This window comes from Ailuropoda melanoleuca, chromosome 6 (genome assembly GCF_002007445.2).
Source record: "Ailuropoda melanoleuca isolate Jingjing chromosome 6, ASM200744v2, whole genome shotgun sequence".
Taxonomy (NCBI): domain Eukaryota; kingdom Metazoa; phylum Chordata; class Mammalia; order Carnivora; family Ursidae; genus Ailuropoda; species Ailuropoda melanoleuca.
In genome coordinates, this window is record NC_048223.1 from 65,742,492 (window position 1) to 65,769,915 (window position 27,424).

Genomic DNA, 27,424 nt, shown 5'->3' on the forward strand with positions numbered 1-27,424 from the left:
AAACAGTGCATGTACACGCACGTGCACACTTGTCTATAATTCATGTCACATACAGTAACATCTATATAAATATATTTAGTGATAATACACAAATTAGATAAACATACACCATTAAAGACCAAAACAAGACTAACATTCTCTACTCCTGTCCATCAATTTTGATCCAACTTCTAGAATATCACAAATGGATATGCGGGGGGTGACATATGGGCCAAGGAAGTATCCATGGGAAGAAACTTTGACCATTTTGCCATTGGATTTTAAAGCATCATTTCCTGGCTTCATCACCAATTTCTTGTCTACTACTTTATTACACTATTAAAATGTTTAAGTCCTCATAATTTCAGCCTATAATTTTAAGTCCCCGTCATTTTTAGCCTCATTCCCTCCAAACCTACTCCATGGAAGATGGGTTCAGAGTATCATCAGCTGAGGAAAAGGAAAGAAAGGGCATCTGCCTATTGCTGGCGGTTACATTTAACATTTATCAAACACATATAATGTAGCAAGAATAGGGGGAATGGTGCACTCTCATTACATTTTCATAAAAGCTCTATGAGGTACATGCTTGTTATCACTGCCCTTTAGAAATGAGACAGTTGAGGAATACAGTGGTCAACCAACTTGTTCACAATTCCTAACTAGCAAGCAGTCTGCCAGACGCCAACCATGAGGTCTCCTGCCCTCCAGAAAAGGGTGGCTTGTGAGGAGGAACCCTAGCGTTAGCCGAGTTAGGGTCACATCTTTCATCATAGAAGAGAACTGCAGAGCAAGAATTTACCTTAGAATTCCAGGGTACTAATGTGAATTCTAGAGACTCAGTGAAGACATGTTCACATAAGAAAACATTTAGATGGTCATGGATTTAGATGTGATATGGATAAATCCATTAAAAAAAAAAAGGTCTGTAACAAAGGGGAATTCCATGAGAATTTAAAAAAAAAATACACCTCAGAGAAATAATATGACACCACTTGGCATCTCCTCCACTGCTTCAAAGGAGATTAATATACACTGATCCCTTGTCATACTGTGATCCACAATTGTATACATTTATTTTTTTTAAGATTTTATTTATTTATTTGACAGAGATAGAGATAGCCAGTGAGAGAGGGAACACAAGCAGGGGGAGTGGGAGAGGAAGAAGCTGGCTCATAGCAGAGGAGCCTGCTGTGGGGCTCGATCCCATTATGCCAGGATTCACGCCCTGAGCCAAAGGCAGACGCTCAACCGCTGTGCCACCCAGGCGCCCCACACAATTGTATCCAATTTAATACGAAGCACGCCTACACTAGATGGATCTCCTTAACTGAAAATTCAAAGCCCCCAACATGACTCTCGCCTAACTCTTCAGCCGTATTTACCACTTTTTGATTTTTGGTTTTCAGATTAAAAATATGATCTGAAACTGTGTCCAAACATGTTTTGTAAAAATTACCATATTTGAAAATATTCTATGATTAACACTTCCACCATAGTTAGCAAATAAGGGTTTGTTTGCTAAATTTTTACATTAAACTATGCAAGATAAACATAATATAAAGAGAAGTAAAAGTCAAAGGAACTCTAAAAATATTTGCTCCCAAAATGGAGCTAAAGGACTAATAATATGAATACATAAAAAGCTTGTATAAATTGATGAGAAAGATATGAATACCCTTATAAAATAATGCCCAAAGACATGAAGAGGCAATTTCTAAAAGAAGTGTTAAACAATAAACAGACACAATGAGATGCGTGGGAGGAAACACCGTGATATCAGACTTCATTTCTGAAATTCTAAACAACATTGTAGTCATACTGGAAAACAGGAGATCAATTGAAAGATTACATGTTCTCATGAGCAGAAGGAGAGTAGCATTTTGTGGAAGCACGACATTGACAATATTTGGTCAGGAATCTTTTGGTCTGCTGAGCCAGGATTCTAAGCTCATGGGTTCAAACTAGGTGTTACTTGTATGTGACAACTATACATTAGTGAACCAATAACTTGTCATTGTAGATGATTCTAATATATAGAAACTGTATACTTTTATAAATATTCTAAGTGCGATTTTTTTAATCTTCCCCATCCCCCGTCCCGACTCTCTCTCTCTCTTTCTCTCTCCCCCATACACTTACTTGCATTCCTACCACTTTTAAAGGGCCGCCAATAACATTATTCTCTTTACAACAGAAATCAAAACAAACATGTCTTCCTTGAACGTCAAAAAAAAGTGTTTTAAGGACTGATATTCCCAAATGAAAATGGGAGTCTTTTCTTCCTATTGACTACACACCTTCGAGAAGGGGCCCACTTGAGGGAGCAGAGAGGAAAGCATGTCTGCGCCGTCACATCAGTCCTGAGGCTAAGTGCAATGACAGAGGATGAGGCCAGCACACGCTCACATCTGAACCTGACACAAGCCAGTCTCTCCACGTAAAGACCTTCAGGGCAGCATCGTGCCTGCACTGTGGGAGCGCTGATCTGTTCTGAACATAGAATGAAAACAAACTTCGGCAAGCCACAGCAAACATCCGAGTATTTTTAGTCAGCCTCTTTGTAACCCATACCATTAAATTGGGCATGAGTCAATTCTCACAGTTCTTAGCATTGTGTCATCAGGATTCAGGCTTTGCCTGACACGATGCAGCATTATTCCTGATTACTCATATTCCAGAGTTCAAAGACAAAAGAATTCTATCAGAGAGGCTCATGCTTTCCTTCATCTCTTCTTTTAAGTAAATCGAATGTTCTGACAGCACACCTATCTACAGATGTCAAGTCACATTTACAAACATTTAAATCAAAGGCTTGTCTAGGCAAATCCTTGGCGTACGAGATTTAAAAAGTGACCTTGGTTTCTTTAAATGCTGCCATTTGATTTACATTCTATAAAAACACATAATCAAAGTGGTGGGGGGAAGCAAAGAAAGAATCAGATACCAGAAATAATAAATGGGTTTTCCTTTCACTTGTATTGACGATCTTCTCATTAAACTCAGAATTCTTCCAAGCCACCCCTTCAATTTGTACTCTATGAAGTCATATCTCCTCAATCTCTAATATATTTAATATTTTAAGTGGGTGAGAGGATTCAATCACAGAAATTTGGAAGAAGGATTCTGTGTTGCCTCCTGAGGCCCCAGACATCCCCTTGCTGGCAAAGTGGGTTAGACCATTAGGGACTGGCTGATGGAGGAGCCAGAGTGGGTGCCAAGTAGCGAGGGACGTCTTTACAGTTCAGATCTCTGACTTCTGGTTATGTTCTTTGAAACTGTGACAGGAGAGAAAGGAGGCAAACTGAGCAGATGGGCCAGTGAGGGTTCCAAAGCACCAAGGCAGTTGAGTTTACGTGCAAACCAGATAGAGGCCACAAGAGTCACTCCCAAGATACCAAAACTGTAAAGCAGAAGAAACCTTTCACTTCAGGGGGGAAAAAAAGGCATCAACTCCTAGCCTCTTTTTGCCCCCAGTCAGTTTTTATTCTCTCGCCTAACTGAATCCTTGGTGGTGCTGGAGGCTTTAGAGAAATCATTTCAGCCTGGCAATGCCAATGCCTCATGTCTTCTGACATCATGGTACAAAGTCAAAACTTCAATAAAGACAGTATTTCAGGGGATGCCTGGGTGGCTCAGGGGGTTGAGCATCTGCCTTCAGCTCAGGTCATGATCTCAGGGTCCTGGGATCGAGCCCTGCTGAGTGGACAGTCTGCTTCACCCTCCTTTTCCCCCCATGTTCACGCTCTTTCGCTCTCTTGCTCTCGCTCTCTCTCTCAATAAATAAATAAATACAATCTTTTTTTAAGAAAAGACAGTATTTAAACTACATATAAAACATTGCTACAGAAGATAGCATAACCACATTCCAGAAGCTGTTTAAATGGCTAAAGGCTAAGTAAAGGAGGTTGGTCTGTGCACAAATAGGTAAGTAGAACTGAACAAGAAAGTCCTAAATCCACACATGAATAACTGTTTCGTTCTCAGGTAAGCTTCAAGAAAAACTAAAATATTTCAATGTTGAAATATGACAACGTATATTTTTGTTCTTCATCAGAGTATTGGCGAAATTCATGTTTCATTCATTCTAAAAATGGCATCAATTATTAACTACCTTGGAGTTAAAATTCTGAAACATGGTCGGATAACACTTTTGAGCAACCACAGCATCTAGAAATATAATAGGAAAGGGGGAAACTAAAATATACCCATTTTTGTTTTGATTCTGCCATTATTATTTTAGACAGCCTCTTGGGATTTTTATTTACCCAACCATATAAAATTAAAGTTTTGGGTGAGAGCTAGTAAAGCCCAACTTAGCTTCGAAATCATGAAGACCTCTGTTACGTCTAGATTGCTAGCCAAATCTATGCTCTTGGTCCAATTATTCAACGTATGATTCTATTTTTTAACTTCAGAAAATGAAGGTGGTTACACTTTTGCCCCTCAAAATTACTAGAAAAGAAAATACACCTGAAAAATACAAAAGTTCTTTAAGAGGTGAGACTTCATATACATGGGTGAGAAGGAATTAACTGTAGGACTCCGATAAACTAACACTTAACAGCAACATTACAAAATCCTGCAGAGCTGGTAATATGATGAGAAACGCCTACGGAACCAAGGTAAAAATCTCAAAAGACTACATTATCATTCTTATGAGTAGCTGGTGACAAAAAATCAGTATGACTCTACCATTTCACTGAATAACAACAACAGAAAAATAATATCATTTAAGGAAGATGATCCAAGTATACCTGTACTTCCAAGGATAAGGGTAATGACACGTGTTGAAGCAATAAAATCACTAAAGTTCCGTAGATAGGAGAAAGAATTACAAGTTAATTGTCATTGGTTTTAGCCATATGAAGTGGCTGGTGTTAGTCAATTTTTGACATACTAAAAGGGCAATTTTGCATAATCCACCCTAATAAAATCTATACATATAAGTGTAAAAGTCACCTTAGGAAAAGCAATAAGCCATAATAACATGAATTATATCATTTGACCTTTTTTGAGCTCTTATTATGTCACTGAGTAAAATGTTTTCTCCCACAACAAACCTATGAAAGAGGCACCATTATTAACCTATTTTCATGTGAGGAAATCAAAGCACAGGGTGACGTAGTATGTTGTCCAAGAGCATGGAGCCAAGTAGGGTTGATGTTCAAAAGCAGCCTGTCCTAACCCTTCCTTTAGTCTGGCTGTTGCAAAGAACAGATACTTCCCAGACTAAGAGCTGAAAGACAGTGACTGTTAAGCATGTGGAAAGATGAGGGCTGGGAACTCCAGGAAGATGGGAGGGGGAGAGGGAGGAGTTGTAACATTTACCCATTGCTGTACAGAGGAAAGAGGAAAGGCAGCCTGTGAGGCCCACTGAGCAGAACACCCCTCAAGGTCAGATGGAGTCATTGGGTTATCACAGCTAAAAGACTTTCCCTGTTACAATCATCAAACTGGCTCTCCTAATTCCAGATTGAGAAGCATTTGATCATAATTAAACGTCTATTCAGGCTTTTCAAACAGAGAATGTACTGAAGAACCAAGCCAACCATTTGGTTTTCATGGCATTATAAACAGAGAAAGTGACACAGCATCAGTCTCCAGGAGACAGGGCCACTCTTGGATGCCATAAACTCAAACCTCCAACTGCACAGCTGAGGACCAGATGTGGAACACAGTTAACACCCCCAAGGTACCATTCTACCATCAGCATGTGTCCAGGCAACCAAGTGGCCCCCACGAGGCAAAACCATAAAAGCTTTCAAAATGTTCTCTGATTTAAATTTTTAAAGGGTTAAAAAATAGCATCTGATATAAATAATTCATTAAAGTCCACGTTTATGATTTTAAAAAAGAAGAGAAGCAAAAAAAAAAAAAAAAACATATATATATATTGCGTTCGTTGTTAATTTTCTTTACCTTTCTGGAGCTTCGTGAATAGTATGATCCACAGTCACCCTAGAAACAAAGAAACAAATTTTAGCAAATGTGAAAGAATTTCATACTTACCGTGACAACCGTTTACAAATAATATTATGAATGGACTTAAAAACTCAGGAAGTGCCTTAAAAGGGACACAAAGTAAAACAAAAGAAACGTGATGGGGCATAGAGAAAAAAGGAACATGCAGGAAACGTTCATAGAACTAACGCCATAAAGAAAAGCACACCAAGTCAAAGGCATCGGCAACCTGAATAGAATTTTTAAAAACAAAGTTCTGTCAAAGACATAAAAAGTGTGAACCTGAACTTGAAAGGAATATGCCCATGAGACACAACTTCAATGGGGTAACAAATATACTGTGAAAACAGTCTTTCCTGTGTGAAAATGTTGGCACAGGAAAAACACTTTCTCATACCATTTATCTTCACAGCTATTATGAGAAACCAATGTTCTCTCTCAAACTTCATTATCTCAAATACTGTTTACCAGGGGCCAGAATAACAAGGCAGGTAAAAGCCAAAAGCCAGATTCTACAAGAGATGACATGGTTCCTCTAAGACTGTACCAGCCTCGAAAGAGAAAACTACAGACCTACTCTAAACGCAGGCATGCCAAGCCCAAGGACAAGGCTGACGTTCTGCTTGTACAAAATGCTAACTTTATTTCTGTCAGGAAAAAATGCATTTAGCTCATTTCCTGTTAGGATACAGTACCATGTGCACGATGCAAATTATTCCAACTGGTATCAAAGATTAAATATGTAGAATATGAAGAAAGGAACACGCACTCTGTACCTTTAGCAGTAATGATGCTTGCATCCGTTAGCGCTACCAAAACCTACACAAATTAGTACCACAAGAGTTATTTAGTCTTACCAATTTTTTTAAATCCAAATCAAATCATAAAGAATTTAATTTGAATTGTGACATTCCTATCTGAAGTTCCAATAAAGGAAAATAGGAAATTCACATTTCTAAAACCTTGCTTTACTCCTAGCCATATTTTCTTATTTATCTTCACAACTTCTAAAACAGTAACTTCAATAACTTTTTATAATCATAAAAGCAATAGGCATTTATTGTAGAAACTACGCAAAATACAGAAAATAAAAACTAATCATGATCTAAGACCACTTAGAACAGAATCGACATCTTCTGTTGTTCCCTTTCAATGCACGCAGACACACACACAGGGCCTTTTAAACAAGTGCAGGATTATACCATATATCCCCTGAACAGCGAATCATTTTTACCCATGAGAGTCTTCAAAAACACAGTCTTAACAGTTACATCTTAATCTTCATATTCACATGGCACTATTTGTTCAAACATCTCTTGTTATCTATTAGAGCTGCACTGGTTTTCCATTTATCTAGTATATCTAACATTGCAATAATATCCTTGCACAAAAATCTTATTGCATCTGCTAATTTCCTTAAGTGAAATTCACCAAAATGGAATTTCTGAAGAAAAGGCATAGACTTTTTCTGTGGCTCGTGTCCACAGTTTGCCCACCAAAAGAACAAAAACCGACACTCCGATACTGGCACACTTCAGTATATTGCATCCTGCAGATGCTTTTTTGTTTTGTCTTGTTTTGTTTTGTTTACAAATCGAAGGTTTGTGGCAACCTACCTTGAGCAAGTCTATTGGCACCATTTTTCCAACAGCATTTGCCCATTTGTGACTCGGTATCACATTTTTATAATTCTCACAATATTTCAAACATTTTCATTATTATTATATTTGTCATACTGATTTGTGATCAGTAATTTGGGGGCACTATGAACCCTGCCCAATATAAGACAGTAACTTAATCAAGAAATGTTGTTATGTGTTGAGTGCTCCAGGAACCAGCCTTCCCGGCCCATCCCTCCATCTCTCTGTCTCTCCTCAAGCCTCCTTATTCCTTACGCTACAACAATATGGGGCATTACTGATATTGGTATCAGTATGAGCAGTATTGATATTACACCAATTAATAACCCTAAAATTCCCCTAAGTGTTCAAGTGAAAGGAAGAGTCGCATGTCTCTCTCTTTAAATCAAAAGCAAGAAATGATAGAGCTTAGTGAGGAAGGCACGTCAAAAGCTGAAATAGGCCGAAAACTAGGCCTCCTATACCAGTTGGCAACATCGTGAATGCAAAGGAAAAGTTCTTGGAGGAAATTTAAAGTGCTACTCCAGTGAACACATAAATGATAAGAAAGTGAAACAGTCTTTTGCTGATATGGAGAAAGTCTGAGTGGTCTGATAGATCAAACCAGTCAAAACATCCCCTTAATCCAAAGCCTAATCCAGAGTAAGGCCCTGACTCTCCTAGGTTCTATTAAGGCCAAGAGAGGTGAGGAAGCTGCAGAAGAAAAGTCTGAAACTAGCAGAGGTTGGTTCACGAGCTTTAAGGGAAGACGCCATGCCCACAACAGAAAAGCACAAGGGGAAGCAGCAGGTGCTGACAGAGAAGCTGCAGCAAGTGAGCCAGGAGATCTTGCGAACGTAATAATGAAGACGGCTACACTACACAACAAATGTTCACGGCAGACAAACAGCCTTCTAGAGGAAGAAGATGTCATCTAGGACTTCCACCGCTGCGCAGAAGTCAATGCCTGACTTCAGAGCTTCCAAGAACAGGCTGACTCTCCTGTTAGAGGCTAACACAGCTCGTGACTTGAAGTTGAAGCCAGCAGCACACTGACCACTCTGAAAATCCTGGGCCCTTAAGAATTACACTCAATCTTCTCTGCATATGCTCTCTAAGTGGAACAACAAAGCCTGGATAACAGCACATTTGTTTATAACATAGTTCACCGAATATTTTAAGCCCACTGCTGAGATCTACTGCTCAGAAAAAAAATATTCCTTTCAAAATATCACTGTATTTCTATACACTAACAATGTGACTGAAGAAAGAGAAATTAAGGAATCAATTCCATTTACAGTAGCACGAAAAACCATAAGATACCTAGGAATAAACCTAACCAAAGAGGTTAAGGATTTATACTCTAGAAACTACAGAACACTTATCAAAGAAATTGAGGAAGACACAAAGAGATGGAGAAACATTCCACGCTCAAGGACTGAAAGAATAAACATTGTGAAAATGTCTATGCTGCCCAAAGCAGTCTACACTTTCAATGCAATCCCTATCAAAATACCATCGACATTTTTCACAGAGCTGGAAAAAACAATCCGAAAATTTGTATGGAACCAGAAAAGACCCCAAATTACCAGGGGAATGTTAAAAAAGAAAACCAAAGCTGGGGCATCACAGTGCCTGACTTCAAGGTATATTACAAAGCTGTGATCATCAAGACAGCATGGTACTGGCACAAAAACAGACGCACAGATCAATGGAACAGAATAGAGAACCCAGAAATGGACCCTCAACTCTATGTCAACTAATCTTCAACAAATCAGGAAAGAATATCCAATGGAAAAAAGACAGTCTCTTCAATAAATGGCGCTGGGAAAATTGGACAGCCACATGCAGAAGAATGAAAATATGACTGCTCACTGACAATGCACCTGGTCACCCAAGAACTCTGATGGAGATGTATATATAACAAGATTAAAGTTGTTTTCAAGCATGCTAACACAATATCCATTCTGCAGTCCATGGATCACGAAATGATTCTGATTTCCTCTTTTTAAGATTTTATTTAATTTATTTGAGAGAGAGAGAGAGAGTGCATGCATGCAAGCATGAGCAGAGGGAGGGGGCAGAGGGACAAGCAGACTTCCCACTAAATGCGGAGTGCAATGAGGGGCTCGATCGCAGGACCCCAAGATCATGACCTGAGCCGAAGTCAGATGCTTAACCAACTGAGCCACCCAAGCGCCCCAGTAACTCTGATTTTCAAGTCTTATAATTTAAGAAATACATTTCTTAAGGCTATGGCTGCCATAGATGGGGATTCCTCTGACGGATCTGGGCAAAATCAGTGCAAAACCTTCTGGAAGGGATTCACCACTCTAGATGCCATTCAGAGCATTCATAATCCATGGGAAGAGGTCAAAACATCAACATCCACAAGAGTTTGGTAGAAGTAGATTCCAACCCTCATGGGTGACTTTGAGGGGTTCGATATTCCAGTGGAGGAAGTAACTGCAGATGTGATGGAAACAGCAAAAGAACTAGAATTAGAAGCGGAGCGTGGAGATGGGACTGCACGGCTGCTCGATAAGTCAGTGGCTGGACATCAGAGTCAGGCCTCCCTATTTGTCTTCCTCTACCATCTGTCCCTTCTTGCGCTCACAGGGTAAATTTGATAGTACATACAATATTTGGTGGGAAAAGTATCTCCAACTACTTTATCAAAATCGCCTTGGCTGTTCCCACCATGACCAAACTTAAAAGGATGAGGAGTTGCTTCTTATGGATGAGCAAAGAAAGTGGTCTCTTGGGATAGAGACTACTCCTGCTGGAGATGCTGTGAAGACTGTTGAAATGACAACACAGGATTGGGAATATTACGTAAACTTAGCTGATAGAGCAGGGGCAGTGTCTGAGAGGACTGAATCCAATTCTGAAGGAAGTTCTACTGTGGGTAAAATGCTATCAAAGAACATCTCATGCTACAGAGAAATTGTTCATGAAAGGAAGAGTCAATCGATGCAGCAAACTTCACTGTTGTCTTATTTTAAGAACTTGCCACAGTCACCCCAACCTTCAGCAACCACCGCCCTCATCAGCAGCCATATCAATGAGGCTAGACCCTCCGCCAGCAAAAGATTACGACTTGCTGAAAGCTCAGATGATGGTTAGCATTTTTTAGCAATAAACTAATTTTTACTTAAGATATGTAGATGTTTTAAACATAATGTTACTATACACTTAATACACTGCAGTATAGGGTAACATAACTTTTATATGCACTGGGAGAGCAAAAAATTCATATGATTGTTTTATCGCAATATTCACTTTATTGCAGTGATCTGGAACCAAACCTGCAGTATTTCTGAGATATGTCTATAGACTACCCACCAAAAAGACAATTAGCTACATTATCTCAGTTCCTAGTTCTCAAATCTCTCACAAATGTATCTTAACGATTTCATAAAATACTTTTTTACTTCACAGTGAAAATGGTATCTACTTTTACTTCTGGGTTTTTTTTCTTATTAGTGTGCCTGAGCAATTTTAAAAATTTATGGTAATTCTCCTATTTATTGCCTTTGACCGTTTTTACTTAGGAAATTTGTGGGTTTTTTATTGATTTGTAAGAGCTCTTTGTACAATAAAGATATTAATCATTTGTGTATCTTAGTTGTATATTCTCATTTGCCCTCCTAGTCTTATTTGCATTCAGGTTTGGCTTATGGCTTTTGATGCACAGAAGTTTAAATTTTATGCAATCAAACTTACCAATCATTTCTTCTGTGGTTTCTTCCATGGTTTCTATGCTTAGAAAGCTCTTCCCTAGTCCAATTGCAATTAAATAGCTATTTCTATTTCTTTTACTTGCCCTCCAAACCCCACCACCACCTTTTACCCTTGGACCTTTTTTCAATCTGTGTAGAATTTTTGTAGGTATGGTGTGAAGTGAGTACTTAATGTGATTTCTGACAATCCCCTCCCTCAGCTCTTTCTCCAACACCACTGGTAAAATCATTCACCCCTTCATGGCTCATTTGTGTAAGATTCACTTTGAGAGCAATTCCTTTGAAGTACCATCTTTGCTCTGATGGCAGCTTTGGCACCTGGGTCAGTTTTTTTTACCTTCTCTAAACCTTAGTTTCTTTATTTGTAAAACGGGGATCATAATACCCATCTTACAGTTTTGTGGTAAGACTCAAACTTGATAATTTACAGAAAACTCTTAGTTCAGTGCCTACCATAGCGCATCTGCTCAGTAAGTCTGTGGCTTGACTCGAGATCCAGGGCTGTCTGTCTTCCTCTTACCACCTGTCCGTTCTTGTGCTCACAGGAATAAATTTGATAGTACACATGATATTTGGCAGGACAAGTATCTCCAACTACTTTATCCAGATCACCCTGGCTGTTCCCACCTGTATGTTTTTACCTAGGCCCAAGCCACTTTTCATTTCAGTTATTCTTAGGATAGTCTTTTCTTTCTACAATCATCTCTCTCTCACTTGCTTTTTGGCACACGCTATTACATAGGCCAAAACATCCAAAACAACGGTTAAGAGTAAGGGCGAAGGTAGACACCCTTGCCTTTTAACGGATTAAAATACTTAAGGATTCTAGAGTCTTATCACTGAGTTTGATGTTGGCTACACGTTTAAACCAGGTAGTCTTCATAATACTGAAGTCTCTATAATACTGTTTTTTTTTTATTTATTTTTTTTTTATTAAGATTTTTCATTTATTTATTTGGCAGAGATAGAGACAGCCAGAGAGAGAGGGAACACAAGCAGGGGGAGTGGGAGAGGAAGAAGCAGGCTCATAGTGGAGGAGCCCGATGTGGGGCTCGATCCCGTAACGCCGGGATCACGCCCTGAGCCGAAGGCAGACGCTTAACCGCTGTGCCACCCAGGCGCCCCTCTATAATACTGTTTTTTGACATTATTTTTATTTCCATCCCACGAAGGAAAATGAATTTTTATTAGAGATTTTATTTATTTATTTGACAGAGAGAGAGCACAAGCAGGGGGAGCAGCAGAGGGAGAGAGAGAAGCAAGCTCCCTGCTGAGCAGGGAGCCCGATACGGAGCTCTATTCCAGGACCCTGGGATCATGACCTGAGCCGAAGGCAGCCGCTTAGCCGACTGAGCCACCCAGACACCCTGAGGAAAATGAATTTTAAAGCGGTAACGTGAGCTACCCAAAGTCATAGAGCCAGCACATGGGGCCTGAATACAAGCCCAAGTTGTCTGGTTCCATTTTTATTTTCCATTGCAACAATGCTACCACCTTACAATATAGTCAGCCTTCAAACCAGACATTTGTTATTTGGGTTTTTTTTTTTAAAGATTTTACTGATTTGAGGTGGGGGGGAGAGAGAGAGAGAGAGCGCTCATGAACCAGGGGGAGGGGCAGAGGAAGAAGCAGGCTCCCCACTGAGCAGGGAGCCCCACTTGGAGCTCCATCCCAGAACCCTGGGATCACAACCCAAGCCAAAGGCAGATGCTTAAAGGACTGAGCCAACAAAGCGCCCCCCAGCCATTTGTTTTGTTCCAAGTTTAGCCACATAAAATCACTTGGATCTTATAAAACATCTTCTTATAAAAGTAATGTAAGAAAGGATGGCTAATTTCTCAGCTGATCTGAAGAAATGTAGATCATCAGTTATCACCTGCAGGAATATTTCAGTATTCATCAGTATTTGTCTGAGAAAGAGCATTTGGTAGGAGACATCAGAGACACGGCTACAACTCCTCTCTTGTTATGCCCTATGCACAGAGAACAAAGAACCCCCATCGCCTTCAGTCACTAAGGGTAGAAAAGAGTAGGACTTCGAAACAAAATAGAAACTCTTGAAGGAAGAAGACTGGGAGTTAGCAGATGACACGGAGGTGGTGGTAGAAAGTAAAGCCAGAGTAGAGGGTTTGAGTGGCACCTCCTGACCTCCTCCTTCTCCTTAGACCCATGAGGGCTGAACGTGCCTGTTTGAGCAAATATAAGTAAGATATGGCCAATCTGCTTTTGTTTTCAGCTCTGAACTGAAGTTTTCCCCTCCCTCTGACCCACACTGCATTTCAGAAAGGCAAGTTTTCTTTCTATTGGCCTGATCCCAAATAAATACATCTTTCTGCTCTAGGATAGCTTAACTTTAGCAAATGTTGAGAAATTGACAGGAAATAAAATGCAGATAAGAAGAAAGCTGCAGTTCCAAAAAACCTCAAAGTTGACCCTGGTTTTTCCGAGAAGGTAATTATCCAGATCACACTCTATCTCTACTGTGAGAGCTCCTTCATGGGCCAGATTGCTCCCTTTTTTCCTTACAGGAACCCCGGACGCTGCCAGTCCCAAGCCTCTCTGTACTTGGAAACATACTGGGCCTACCCTCTTTTTCCTTATTATCACCCCGGAAGAGGTCTGAGAGTCTTGCTAAGACCTCATCTGCAGAACAGAAGCTTAACAAAACCTATGCATGCCTTTTCTGGCACATACTAAGAACTGTTATTTCTTATTATTTTAAGTAGGCACCACACCCAGCATGGAGCCCAATGCCCAGCTTGAACTCACCACCCTGTGTGTTTCACAAGACTCTCTCCTCTCCTTTAAACCAGCCCCCAACCCAAGCTCCTTCCCTCTGTCTTCATTCTGCCAACCAAGTCAAAATCATACGCTGTGAGGAAAAGTAATAAAATTAGAATAACTTACATTAAATTATGGTTTAAATTTAATAGATTTAAATTTGTAGAACAGAGTTTAAATAGAAAACATCCCTTCTGCTTTTCTCTTCAAATAGCCCAAGTCATGCATCCATGGTTCCACAGAGAAACAAAAACACTTAGTTCTTGACATTGTCCTGTCTTGACATTAACAAAAATGGAAAACACAATCACATACACGTCCAGGGACTTCACATGTTGTATCGGTGGGCCTACAAAACAATCCTGCAAGAATGTCAGGTAGATTTAATCATTGTTATTTTGTAAAAGAGGAACTTAATGAGCAAAGAAACAAGTGAATTACCCCGAGTTATATGTTCACAAGTGGCAGCAACAAGACTCAAACCCAGGACTTCTGTTGTCAAATCCAAAATTCTCCGTTTCCTGAAACTGACAGTTTCTAGAACCATTGGTTACTAAACTTTATCATTTCTATTAGGGCCACAGAGGCAATCATGATTCGTGTCTCAGCAACTGTTCTCCAAAAGACAATTCTGAAGTTCATGGTAATCACTTTGAAATCGTCGTACACAACTCTTCCTTGTTCCTTGACTAAATAATCACTTGAAGTAACAACCAGAAAAATATAGGCTATCAAATCATGTCTGATTTATAAAGGCAGGACTGGAGGTTATTACAGTTGCTACAAATGCTAAAAAAAAAAAAAAAAAAGATTGATTGTTTATAACTACATATAATCTTATAGTTTCTTTTAAATGACGACTCTTTTTTCCTAGGAGATCTTGAATTTCTGACTTTTCCATGTCTAACATATTTCTTATGTATATATCCAGCTAGTCCATGTCTGCAATAATAATTAGTCCATCCATCATTTAAAATGTATATCCAGGAGCACCTGGGTGGCTCAGTCAGATAAGCATCTGACTTTTGATCTCCGTTCAGGTCCTGATCTCAGGGTCATGAGTTCAAGCCCCATATTGGGCTCTACACTGGGTGTGGAGACTACTTTAAAAAAAATAAATAAACAAATAAAATAAAATAAAATAAAAATCATTATGGTTGTGTGAAAATCAAGTTTAGCTATGTTAGTACCAACAATACAAAATAATATGAGTTAATCTTTGTATGTGCCAGGTACTATTCTAAAGGCTTTACAAGTATCATCTCATTTTGTCCTCACCTAACAACCCTGTCTTCATTTTACCAAGGAAACTGAGGAAGAGAGAAAGTAAGTAATTTGCCCAAAGTCATATTGTAAATAAGTAACAGAGCTTAGATTTGAACCCAGATTGCGTGGCTCCATAATCCACAGAATATCAGTAACTTGTAGTTTCCAAAAGCTTTACACTTGCTACCAAGAACTCGGTGTGAATTCAAAACCCTTATACGGTGACTGCTAGAATCAAGTTTAACATCTTGAAAACATGCCTGTTCAGAGACCACTGCTTGCATTGTTGTGTTTAGTTCTTCCTTGTCGTGGGCCCTTTTGTATTTAGCAACAATGCTAATCACCCAGGCCACTTATTGTTTTATAAACTGGTGATTTTTGTAAATAGGTACAAAGAAAGAAAACTGATACTTTCTCCAATAAAAATAAATAAAACAGTAATTAGCCTTTTAGACCAGGAGGGCATCTAATACATACACCCAGCATAAAACACGTTTAATCCACTAAACAAGCTGAGGCAGGAATTATTATCGCTCCCACTTTCCTCATGAAGAATCTGACACTCAGAGAGATTAAATTGCCCAATGTTCCACAGCTTATATGTAGCAAAGCTAACATTCAAACCCAATTCTGTCTTCAGAGCCTAACACTTAACCATTCTATCAACCTGCCCCACATCTACTCTACTGAAATAACACCGGCTTAATTAGAAAAAAAGCAATATGAGCAAGTATTTCTCCACTTCAACTCTGCAAGGTAACACAATGCAGTGTTTGCTTACATTCACAAATGCACCTGCCAATATGTTCAAAAGAAGTGCCTACAGACTGTAGCACTTTAAAGACCTTTACAGGAGAGGCGCTAGAACAATAAGACACTTTTTTAAAAGTAATACTATTGCACTTATTCAGTAAGATAATTAAAATTCTAGACTGTTTTGTCCTCAATTGGACATTTTATTTCCTTCAAGAAATAAGTCTTCTATAAAGCTCAGAAAGTATAGGTCTCCAAATATATTATTTCAAATATACTTGAATAAACTGAAGCGCTCAGCATTCACAATACTCTTGCATTAGAAAACAGTGCAACAATTGACTACTGACAAACCAGCATTCCAGACCTTCCTGGAGTCATGTGACTCGCTGCAGGTTTGAGAACAACCAGCTTGCTGAGAAAAGTCTTAATTCATTTGTTGACTTTAGCCCAACTAATGTATTTATCAAGAACTACTAGAAAATTCCAAGTGGTGCAATTTTTCTTAGCAACTTGTAGCTATTTTTAAAATATTTCTAATATCATCTATTCCTTTTTTTTCCAAGATGATATTCAGGCAATATAAAAATGTTCTGTAAAGAACAAAGATAAATATTACTGCTATGGACAGTTAATGGATTTGATCCGTTCATTCAGCTGATCATGTAGTAACAACTCAAAGTGCGATTTTTAACACAGACAAGAGTTATGTTTGATCACTGCGCTAGAATAACAATGCAAGATCATAGTAAACTGCAGCTAAAGGTGGCAAAGCTTACCCTACCTAGTAGTAATCCATCAAACAATGGTGAAAAGTACAAGTTCTAAAGTAGGCAAGCCTGAAACACAGTCTCTGCTTCCTTGCCTATAATGTAACAATAAGTAGGTAGCTACCCAAAGGGTTGTAAGGATTGAGGTAATAAATATATAGAGTGCTTAGCACATAGTAAGTGCTCAATTAATATCAGCTACAGCAGATGTTATCCATTTAGCTTTCCTGTTTAAAAGACCTGTTAGAAGCGCACCTGGCGTCTGCCTTCAGCTCAGGTCATGATCCCAGCATTCTGGGATTGAGCTCCGCATCAGCTCCCTGCTCAGCAGGAGGCCTGCTTCTCCCTCTCCCACTCCCCATGCTTGTGTTCCCTCTCTTGCTGCCTCTCTCTCTCTCTGTCAAATAAATAAATAAAATCTTTAAAAACAAACAAACACACACACAAAGACCTGTAAGGGAAATTAGTGAGTTGAAAGTTACCTGAACCAACAGAAAATGAGCCTTAGTTTTTAAAATCTCTTCTAAGGAAGAAAATGAGGACAAGGGCTAGTTATTTCTATCCTGTTACCACTGTATCTGCAACCGCTGACACAGTATCTGGTAAGTAAATGTTCATTAAGTATATGGTGAATCATTATATATATTCATTATATTAATCAATCTGTTGAAAGAGTTGCCTCTCTCAGTATAATGCATACTGAAGTCGTGGCTGGGGGAGATAGAGGGTTAAATATGGGAGAGAGAAGTACTTAAATGAATTCTATATAGTTATTTTTCGCACTGGGAACAAGACCCAATCAGATCCTTTAGGTTAGATTTCCCAAATCACTGATCTCACCATAGTGCCAAATGCTGCAGACCAACCAAGGAACTCAGTGTTAGTGTTTTGGGACTCATGTGAATTCAGTTCTTTAAAAACACAGCTAAATCCTCAAAAGGAGCTCCCTAACCAACCCAGCCCAAGATGGACCCCAAGAGGGCGTATTACCTATAACATTCATTTGGCGCTTAAGTACAGTGGAGAAGCCACCATTTTAAGGAGTTTGTTCTTATGACATTAAATGTTGGTTGGATCTTCTCCAAAAGACAGGAATTAAATTCTGCACATATTCTGTCCCTTCCAGGTTTCCAGGCATTATCTTGGCCTCTACAGGGAACATGAACAGGAATAAGGCACAATCCTTACACTGAAGGAGCTTCCTGTCTAATAGAGAATAAGACAGGTACAAAAATAACTTCAATGCAAGGCAGATCATAGCAAGTGTCACGGAGATGTACACAGAAAGAGATCCAAAGAGGAATCAAATAAATCTATTTTAAGCAATTAAGGCTTTATGATAGTGGGGCACACGAATGAGACCACAAAGATTTTGAATGGGCAAGGGCACTGCAGGTTGAGAAGACAGCAGGGGTAAAGACCAGTTAGGAAAACATAGGGTGATTATATAATTTGGGACCACTTTGATATTTTACTGGTTTATGGGGCCAAAAAAAAAAAAAGAGTATAATCAAGACCATCTGTAAACTCTGGAACATAGGGACAAAGTGTAATAAGAAGACACACAGGTTGTTGAGAAGGAAGCAACATGGCTAAGGCTGTTCGTCAGATTTATCTGGCAAGCGCATGTTAGGCGGGATGGAGAGGCAGAGATAAAGCAGCTCTGCAGTAAAGGAGTAACCTTACCTAGAAAGTGGTCTAGCCCTTGCCCTTGCTCCTGGGAAGTGGCCTTGAAACCCTTGGAACAGTCTGCCTGCTAAGTGTCTTTGTTGACCGTGGGGCTCTGGGCTGTTCCACACATGCCAGACTAATGATGTGACTGGTGGTGGGTGCTGCGGCCACGTGCGATCAGCTCCATCTCAGGAAAGACTGGAGACTGAGGTACACCACACAAACAGTCACCAACCCAGTTCGTGACGGAGCCTCAGTGAACACTCAGACGCCAAGGCTCAGTGAGCTGTCGGGTCGGCCATGCTGTGCGCGTGTTCTCGCGCACCTGACCGGGAGAAGCAAGTGCGGCCACCGGCCGGCGCTGGGTGCAGACGTACAGCTGGGCACTTGGAACTCTCCTGGACCCGAGCTGCGAGCGTCTTCCCTCGGCTGATCCGAATCCGCATCCTGTCACAGTAAGAAAGCCCAGCTGCGCGTACAGCAGCTTCCGGAGTCCCGGGAGTCGTTCTAGTGGCTGATCAAACCTGAGGACGATGCTGGGAACCCAGACTTAGAGTTGGCATCAGAAGTGAAGGTGGTCTTAAGACTTCCAAATCTAAAGCAACCAATAAGAAGCCCCTCCGCGGGGGCGCCTGGGTAGCGCAGTCGTTAACGACTGCCTTCGGCTCAGGGCGTGATCCCGGGGTTCCGGGATCGAGTCCCACATCGGGCTCCTCGGCTGGGAGCCTGCTTCTTCCTCTCCATCTCCCCTGCTGTGTTCCCTCTCTCGCTGGCTGTCTCTCTGTCACATAAATGAATAAAATCTTTAAAAAAAAAAAAAAGGGGGGGGGACCTACATCTCCCTACCCTTGATTCTGNTACGGAGCCTAAACAGCAGTGCTGGAATTCAGAAGGCACTGATGCTACCACTCTACAGAATAAAAAACAAAGAAAAATGGATAGAGACGCGATCACATAGAAGAAACCAGAAAGCGCTGGCCTGGGAGAAAGGAATTAATTAAATTATTAAGAAATAAAAATTGAGGGGTGCCTGGGTGGCTCAGTCGGTTAAGCATCTGCCTTCAGCTCAGGTCATGATCCCAAGGTCCTGGGATCTAGTCCCGCATTGGGCTCCTTGCTCGGCAGGGAGCCTGCTTCTCCCTCTCTCTCTTTCTCTCTCTCTCTGACAAATAAATAAAATCTTTAAAAAAAAAAAAAAAAAAGAACGAGAAATGGAGAAATGAGAAGCAAGAGCTAGTCTGAAGAGGAAAGCAAGCTGCAGCAGGACAAACGAGGAGCCTGGATACCTGCTGCTCCTTCCTCTCCTGCGCACACACGTCAATGCCCCCATCGACCGGTGGGGTCCGGTCCTTTACCCCCTGGAATCTTTCCTTGCCAACAGAACACAGCACAAATTGCTGCTGTGCACACGGTGGTCCTAGCCTTTAAGAGGACAGGGAGGCCCTGCTTCCTGTCTCTTGGCACCTGAGCCTCCATATACACAGTCCAGGCAACTCTGCTGAGAGAGGGGCCGGAAAGAGAAGCACCGAGGCACCGGAGGTGGGAGAAGAGAAGGCCCTGCGAGCACGCAGAGCGGTGCTGCCCCCCCAAGAACAGCGAGGGCGCGGGAAACCCCGGACGAGAACCCCACGGGGCCATGAGAGGTAAGAACACAGTGTCCTGTAAGCCACTGGGGCAGTTAATGATGAAGTAATAAGATAACTGAATTTAAGACAGCAAACATAACGTAACTAAATCATTTTTCCTAACTAATCTCTTTATTTAGAAAGTACATGATTCTCCAAGATAACGGAAGCCAAACGTAAGAAGTATAACTGATTAAACCCCTAAATGAGCCAAAGACCTTCAGAACGTCTTGCTATGTGGCTACAGATTATCAAAATCAGTTATTTTCCGAAGTACCTAATAGCCACGAAAGGAGGCAGGAAGGAGCATGTGCTCAACGAGGTCTGATTGTACCTAGCTCATCCTCCCCCTCGCCTCCCAGCTCCACTTTACAGCTCATTAGTATCTTCCTGGTTGATACACTGCTGGCAAGCTTGCTCCGTTCTGTGTTACCTGCAGTCACGCTTAGAAGGCAATGCAAACGTGCACAAATTAACCTTTCTCTTAATCTTTATTTTTCTGTAGTAAAAATAGTTGAAAAGAATCCATGGTTCCTGTAAAATCATAGCCTTTTTGTTCTAAACACTGAGATAAAGCATTGGCTAACATAATACCTGGAGCATACATAAATATTTTTCAAATGCTCAAGAAAAAATAAATAAACTGAGGCTGGGTGGCTCCTGCCCGGCCCTCCAGCCCAGATGTGCCCAGGGAGGGTGGCCCAAAGTATAACCACTGCCATTTCAGTGAGTATTAAAATTCTTAAATAAAAGCTGTGTTTCCACACTTTAAAAGAAACCAAAAAAGTAAGCAGTACCATTCAAAGCTTATAATGGCTAACAAATTTTATATGATATGTGATATCATACAAGCATGAAAACAGGGGTTCTGAATACAGATGGTTAATCTTTTGGACCATGGAGCCCCCCGGCAGAATGATGAAGCCTCCAAAGCCCTCCTCAAAATAGTGCTTGTAAAGCATAAAATAAAACAGAATTGCAAAAGAAACCAAAAACAGCAAATCACAGTTTTGATAACAATTTTTCTTTTAACAAATTTTTACTGAGCTTCTTCTATATGGAACCTGATGCTGAAGTACAACAATCGAGATAGACTGACACCTCTCCTGATGGAGCTTATGTTATTTTTAGTAACACCTTTTTTTTTAAATTCAAGTATAATTAGCATACATGAGCAGATTCGGGTATACAACATAATGACCCAACAATTCTACACGTTACTCAGCACACATCACGATAAGTGTACTCTTAATTCTGTTCATCTATTTCACTCATCCCCGCACCCACCTTTCATTTGATAAAAATATCAAAATATTTTAAAACAAATTTATAATAGAATAAGTGCTTCTTTATTAATGCATTAAATTGTATGATCTCGTAGCAGATCTAATAAGTAATTTTGAAGTAGTTAAGAGTATAAGCGGTATTTCAAGATATCTTCAACTGTAATATAATATGAAAATATTCATAATTATTATTGGTAACAAATTCATAGGTATTATTAGTAGCACGAGTGTGATTTCTTACCCAAATTCATAATTAAATGAAAAGCTAAATTTTGACCTAGAGATTACTGAAACGAAGTAATTTTTTTCCATCCAAGTTCAAGGGCCTTGTAAATTCTACTCCCAGTCATTTAGTTATATTCCCCTACCTGCAAGGAAGCACTGAGTATGCCTCTTGTTATACTGAATTCACAGAACTTCCAAAACACTGAGCCCTGGTGCCTGGGAGAGGCTGGGACCCTGACAGAACTTCAAAGGTAAGAGGAGCCCGTTTTGGCAGAAATGGGATTGTGTGGCAGAGGTGGGCATGGGAAAGAGGTGGTACCAAGGTCTGGGGGGTCACACACTTGTCTGAAGTTACAGCAGAGTACTCACTGCAAACACTTGATGTACAGTCAGACTGAGGACCAGCTAGAAAGAGATGGGGATGACGGCGGGATAGTTTTCCAAGATACTCACATAGGAGTAAAAGTGAGGATTGAATGGGGATTGGATGAGATTGGATAGGGGGAGTTATAAAAACCCAGAAAAGTCAAAAGGAGAGGACATCAGAGCCTTGCCTTGAGATTTACCAAATTTAGGGGGAAAGGCAAAGGACTAGAGGCAGAAAAGTGAGAAAGCAGTGAATGAGAAACAGTACACAGTTCGTTCAGTCCAGGGCCACCACACAAGAAACAAGAGAACCTGAATCAGGGCTGTGGATTAGCTCTGATATCTAATTTAAATAGACAACCTTGATCCATTACAATAAAAGGAATTCAACTATAGCAAGAAATATATTTATCAAATCAAATTGCAACCTCTGGTAAGAACTATATTTATCTTCTGTTTAATTTTTCTGTTAAGTATTGACTCAAAATCCATCGGGGGAAAGAAAAGACAGGTAAGGGAAGGTAATAGGTCATGATAAATTCTATTTGACCTCATTATCTTCTGCCATTAAAGAAAAAAGAAAAGGTACCTTCTGCTGCCAAAAACCTCTATACAGGGACCAAGGACCACAAAGATCAAGGTTAATAAATCCTTATTGCATTTGAATGGACCTGCTAGCAAACGGAACCTTGGTATACAGTTTAAAAGGCTACCAATGTTATGCCAATGTCTTGAACATAATTTTAAATCTGAAGAAAGAGAAACAAGTACACTATTTATGGTACTGTTTATCTGACTTCTTCAACATGAACTAAACTTTGATTCAGTGTGGAGTTGACCCTCTGGTCAACTGGGTAACTCTGAACCCCAACCTTCCTGCTTTTTTCCACTTTAATTAACATACACGTAAATAGCACTTTCTGTCCTCCAGGTCCCATTCCAAGCACTTTACAAACATAAATCCCTTTAATCATCATAACAACCTATACCATAGTGACTGTTAGTATCCCCATTATACAATGAGAGAAATGAGGCCCAGAGACGTTAAGTTGTCCAATATCCCAGAGCCTAGTAAATGATCAAACCAGGAATCATCTCAGGCAGCCTGACTCCAAAGTCTGTGCTTTTAACTACAGCATTGTTTTTTCTGCCTCAAACACATGTGTTTGAGGCAGAACAGCATTCTGTGCTTTTAACTACAGCACTGCTCTGAGATATCCTGTGGCAGAGAAAATGAATGCACACAATAACATTTTGAATGCATCCTCAACAATAAACCCTTAATTCACCAAATGCCAAGGATTTAATTTTATTCTTTTCCCAAACTCAATACTCCCATCCTAGATTGATAATATCCATTAAGTTACTAATTCCCTTATCTGTACAACTAGAAGAACTATGTCAAATGCCTTTTATGGATGAACATCATTGTTTGAGAACTCTGTAGCTTGGCAATTCAGAGTATTTTACTCTTAATTTCACTTGAAGCTACTCCTTGCAAGAGGGTTACTTGATACAATAACATCATGGATTCGAGATCAGCTTTTTAAATATTTCCTATCCAACTCAACATACTTCCTCTATGCAAGCTGCACCTAATAAAACACTGTTTGGTTTTACATTTTCCTCTCAGACGCCCTTTGGTTACCCAGAAGCAGTAGTCACTCCTGATAGTTACCCAGAAGCAGTACTCACTTCCCATGGTTACCCAGAAGCAGTACTCACTCCCCATGGTCATCCAGAAGCAATTCATGCACTCACCGATTCTCTGAATTGCTCAGTTATGACCCCATGATTCCATGCTGAGCCTCTACTCTACTGGAGAAAAGGCTATCTTCATATGTCCCACAAGAAAAAGCTTCAGGGGAAGACTGTTGGACAGCTCCAACACTATGTGGCTTCAAGAAAACAAAACAAGGAGTCCCAGCATCACGTCTTCCCACAATTTCAGAGAAAGACTTGGAAATTGTTTTAGCTCATTCAAACTGAGTGTTTTATAAACAGCAAGTATTTGTCTCCTGCAGTTGTGCAGGCTGGGAAGTCAAGATCATGGCGCCCACAAATTTGGTGTCTGGTAAGGACCCAATTCCTGATTCAAAGATGGCCGTCTTTTCACTGTGCCCTCAACATGGTAGAAGGGCGCAAGGGAGCTTTCCAGGATCTCTTTAGTGACACTAATCCCATTCTTTTGTAAGAGACCTAATCACCTCCCGAAGTTCTCACCCTCTAATACCATCATATTGGGCATTAGGTTTCAACATAGGACTTTGGAGGGAACACAAGCACTCAGATCACAGCAGCAATTAAAAAAAAAAAAAAATTAAGCCAGATCATAAAACTAAAATTATAAAACTTGAAGTTCACTCATCTTTTTATTTTTTTTTTAAGATTTTATTTATTTATTTGGCAGAGATAGAGACAGCCAGCGAGAGAGGGAACACAAGCAGGGGGAGTGGGAGAGGAAGAAGCAGGCTCACAGCAGAGGAGCCCGATGTGGGGCTCGATCCCATAACGCCGGGATCACGCCCTGAGCTAAAGGCAGACGCTCAACCGCTGTGCCACCCAGGCGCCCCCACTCATCTTTTTAAAATCTCTAATATACAAAGATCTGATTTGCTGAACTGTTATAACATTTTTTTCTACTTGCCCGTGACAAAATAATGGTGTGTCACTCCATCAAGATAAAAATAACAAAAGTTATTTGTAAGTAACTGACATGATATGCCTAACAAACAGGTTAGGAATTTCAAAATGATTGCTACAGGGTTGCATACATCAAAATGTTTTTGAATAGTATGTTTAAAACTTCTCTTCAACCAAAGGATTTGCCATTTTACTGAAAATAGTTTCTCTGATTTTTTCTTTCTTTTGAAAAGCCACTTTGAGCCATGAGTCACTGGGTGATTTCCTTTCTTTATTTCTGAGTTGCCTTTCAAAGACAAAAACTACTCTTCCTCCTCTTTGTCTTCTCACATGTACCTGAGCTGCTATTATCCAAGGTCAGGTAGAAGCCAAGCTGGTTAAAACAAAGATTGTGCTTATTTGACAGGGAGCTTTATTCCACGGGAGTTTATATGCATGTCAAACATTTAAGGCAATTTAAATTTTTAGTATCTCCAGAGATGAAGCTAAATGGCTGCTAAAAACTAGCTTTTAAAGCAGCTTTCATTTCTATTTAATTTGTTGAATGAAGGGGGAAAAGCATCATATTTAAAGTGTCTGTGGGAGACAACCAGGATATTAAAATATTCCGTTTGTTTTATTTTTCAATATTGGACTCCTAAACAAATATTCAGATTCCCTATCATCTCTAGCTAGCTGATATTGAAAAACACATAATGGCGGACTGTTGCCATGGCAACTCCTCTACAACTACACATTTTCTATGGCAACCCAGGCTCCATGGAATACTAATGAAAACCCATAGCAACAGAGAGTTAAAGAGGTGATGTCTGGAAACCAAAAAGCTCATGCAACATCTATTACAAATGTTATGGATGCTTTTGTATATTTAACAAACAATATCACAGTTCAAAGACATATTAGCTAGAAAATTAAAAGGCATATTTGAAGTGTTTCCTGGAAAAGAAAAAACACTAGTGCCCATGGGACTTAAAGAATTCACATCAATATACTATTAAGTGTGAAAATATGGAAAATATGTTACTCATATTTTAAAATACAGAACCCTAATTTTTTATAAACATGCATATATTCTCCCAGTTGCAGAAGACTTGTTACATGCTATCATGCAAAGTGAACCCTAGAAGCAACTCAGGGGCACTCTGTTTAGATCTTATTATTTTCCTGGTTCCTATTCTTTTCAAGAGTCCCAGCTGTGTAACCTTGATCACTTAACCTCTAAAAGCCTCAGTTTCTCTTTCACAAAAGGATGTGACAGTTAAAGGACACTAAACCCTCTATGACTCCTATTCTGTCATTTACCAGCAAGTGAATGTGCATGCGCCATTTAATCTGAGTGTCAGTTTATCTGTCAAAGGGCATGATATCTGCCTCATTACCAGTTTGCTGCAAAATGTGCTAGACATACATGAGCACTAAGTGAAAACACCAAATTAATTGTCTTAGCTTTTAAAAAAAAAAGAATTAAAATGTTCCTCTTTATATTTTTATTTAAAAATACTGGAGTTAATGGGACCCCTGGGTGGCTCAGTGGGCTAAGCCTCTGCCTTCAGCTCAGGTCATGATCCCAGGGACCTGGGATGAGCCCCACATCCGGCTCCCTGCTCAGCAGGAAGCCTGCTTCTCCCTCTGCCTGCTGCTCCCCCGCTTATGCTCTCGCTCTCTCACGCTCTCTGACAAATAAATAAGATCTTTAAAAAAATATATTGGAGTTAATGATAAAGATCGATGTAAAACTCCATGCCCATTATGAACTATTTTGATGTACAATTATTTACTGAGCACCTAATATACTGCCAGTTGTGGGTGTTACAGCAAAGAACAAGACAAATATGTTCTAGCATATTATGTTCCAGCAGATAATGTCAGGAAATAAATAAGCAAACAAAGATGACTAAAGAAAGTGGCAGAGAAGAAATCATCAGAATGAAGTGAATAGAAAGGATTTGTGAGAAGAAATGGGCTGGTTTAACTCAGGGTGTATGTAGTCAGTCCTCCCGAAGGAAGGGGAAGGGACTCTGAAGTGAGACTTCCAAGAAGCCAGCCATGGGGAGACAGGGACAGCCATGATCAGACCCTGAAGTAGCAGGGACGCGTGGCTTGCTCAGTGGGAGAGCCGGCAACTCTTGATGTCAGACTCCTGAGATCAAGCCCCCATGTTAGGGGTAGGGTTTACTTTTAATACAAGAGGGAGAGAAAACATTAAGTAGCAGAGCCTTTAACGTGTTGACAAAACAGTATAGATGTCAGTGGGCCTGAACAGTCGAGAATAGGGACGAAAAAATGATAGGGATACAAAAATCAAAAGAGAGTCAGGCCCAAAGGAAGGCCCTGGTAAGAATATAAATATGGTGACTAGTACAATGGGTTTTACCAATAGAGGCACATGTTTTTATGACTGTGTGGAGAGTGGATTGGGCAGGGAGATGAGAGATGAGACTGCAACACTGTCCAGTTTAGAGATAATGGCGTGACTCGCACTACGGCCGTGACAACGGTCACAGCAAGAACTGGACATCTCTGAGATATACTTCGGATTTGCTAATGGAAATAGGTACAGGAGGTAGGGTGGGACTCCCAAGTTTCTGACACAAACAACCGGTGGCTGATGATACAGTCATCTACTCTAGGGAATATGAAGGGGCCAAAAGGTTTGGGGTGACAAGAAGGGGTGGACAGGAATCAGGGCTCTGTTTTGTACTGATTTCCATATTAAATGTTTTCCCAGGCCAT

The 27,424-nt window shown here is 40.1% G+C and overlaps 1 protein-coding gene across 1 annotated transcript in view; it reads right to left on the bottom strand.

Moving 5' to 3' along the window:
- Nucleotides 1–27,424, bottom strand: part of ANK3 (ankyrin 3) — a 657,955-nt gene that overhangs the window by 550,200 nt on the left and 80,331 nt on the right. The window contains exon 2 of the mRNA XM_034662548.1: nt 5,902–5,940. Coding sequence (XP_034518439.1) covers nt 5,902–5,940 — 39 coding nt within the window. The remainder of the gene's footprint in view (nt 1–5,901; nt 5,941–27,424) is intronic.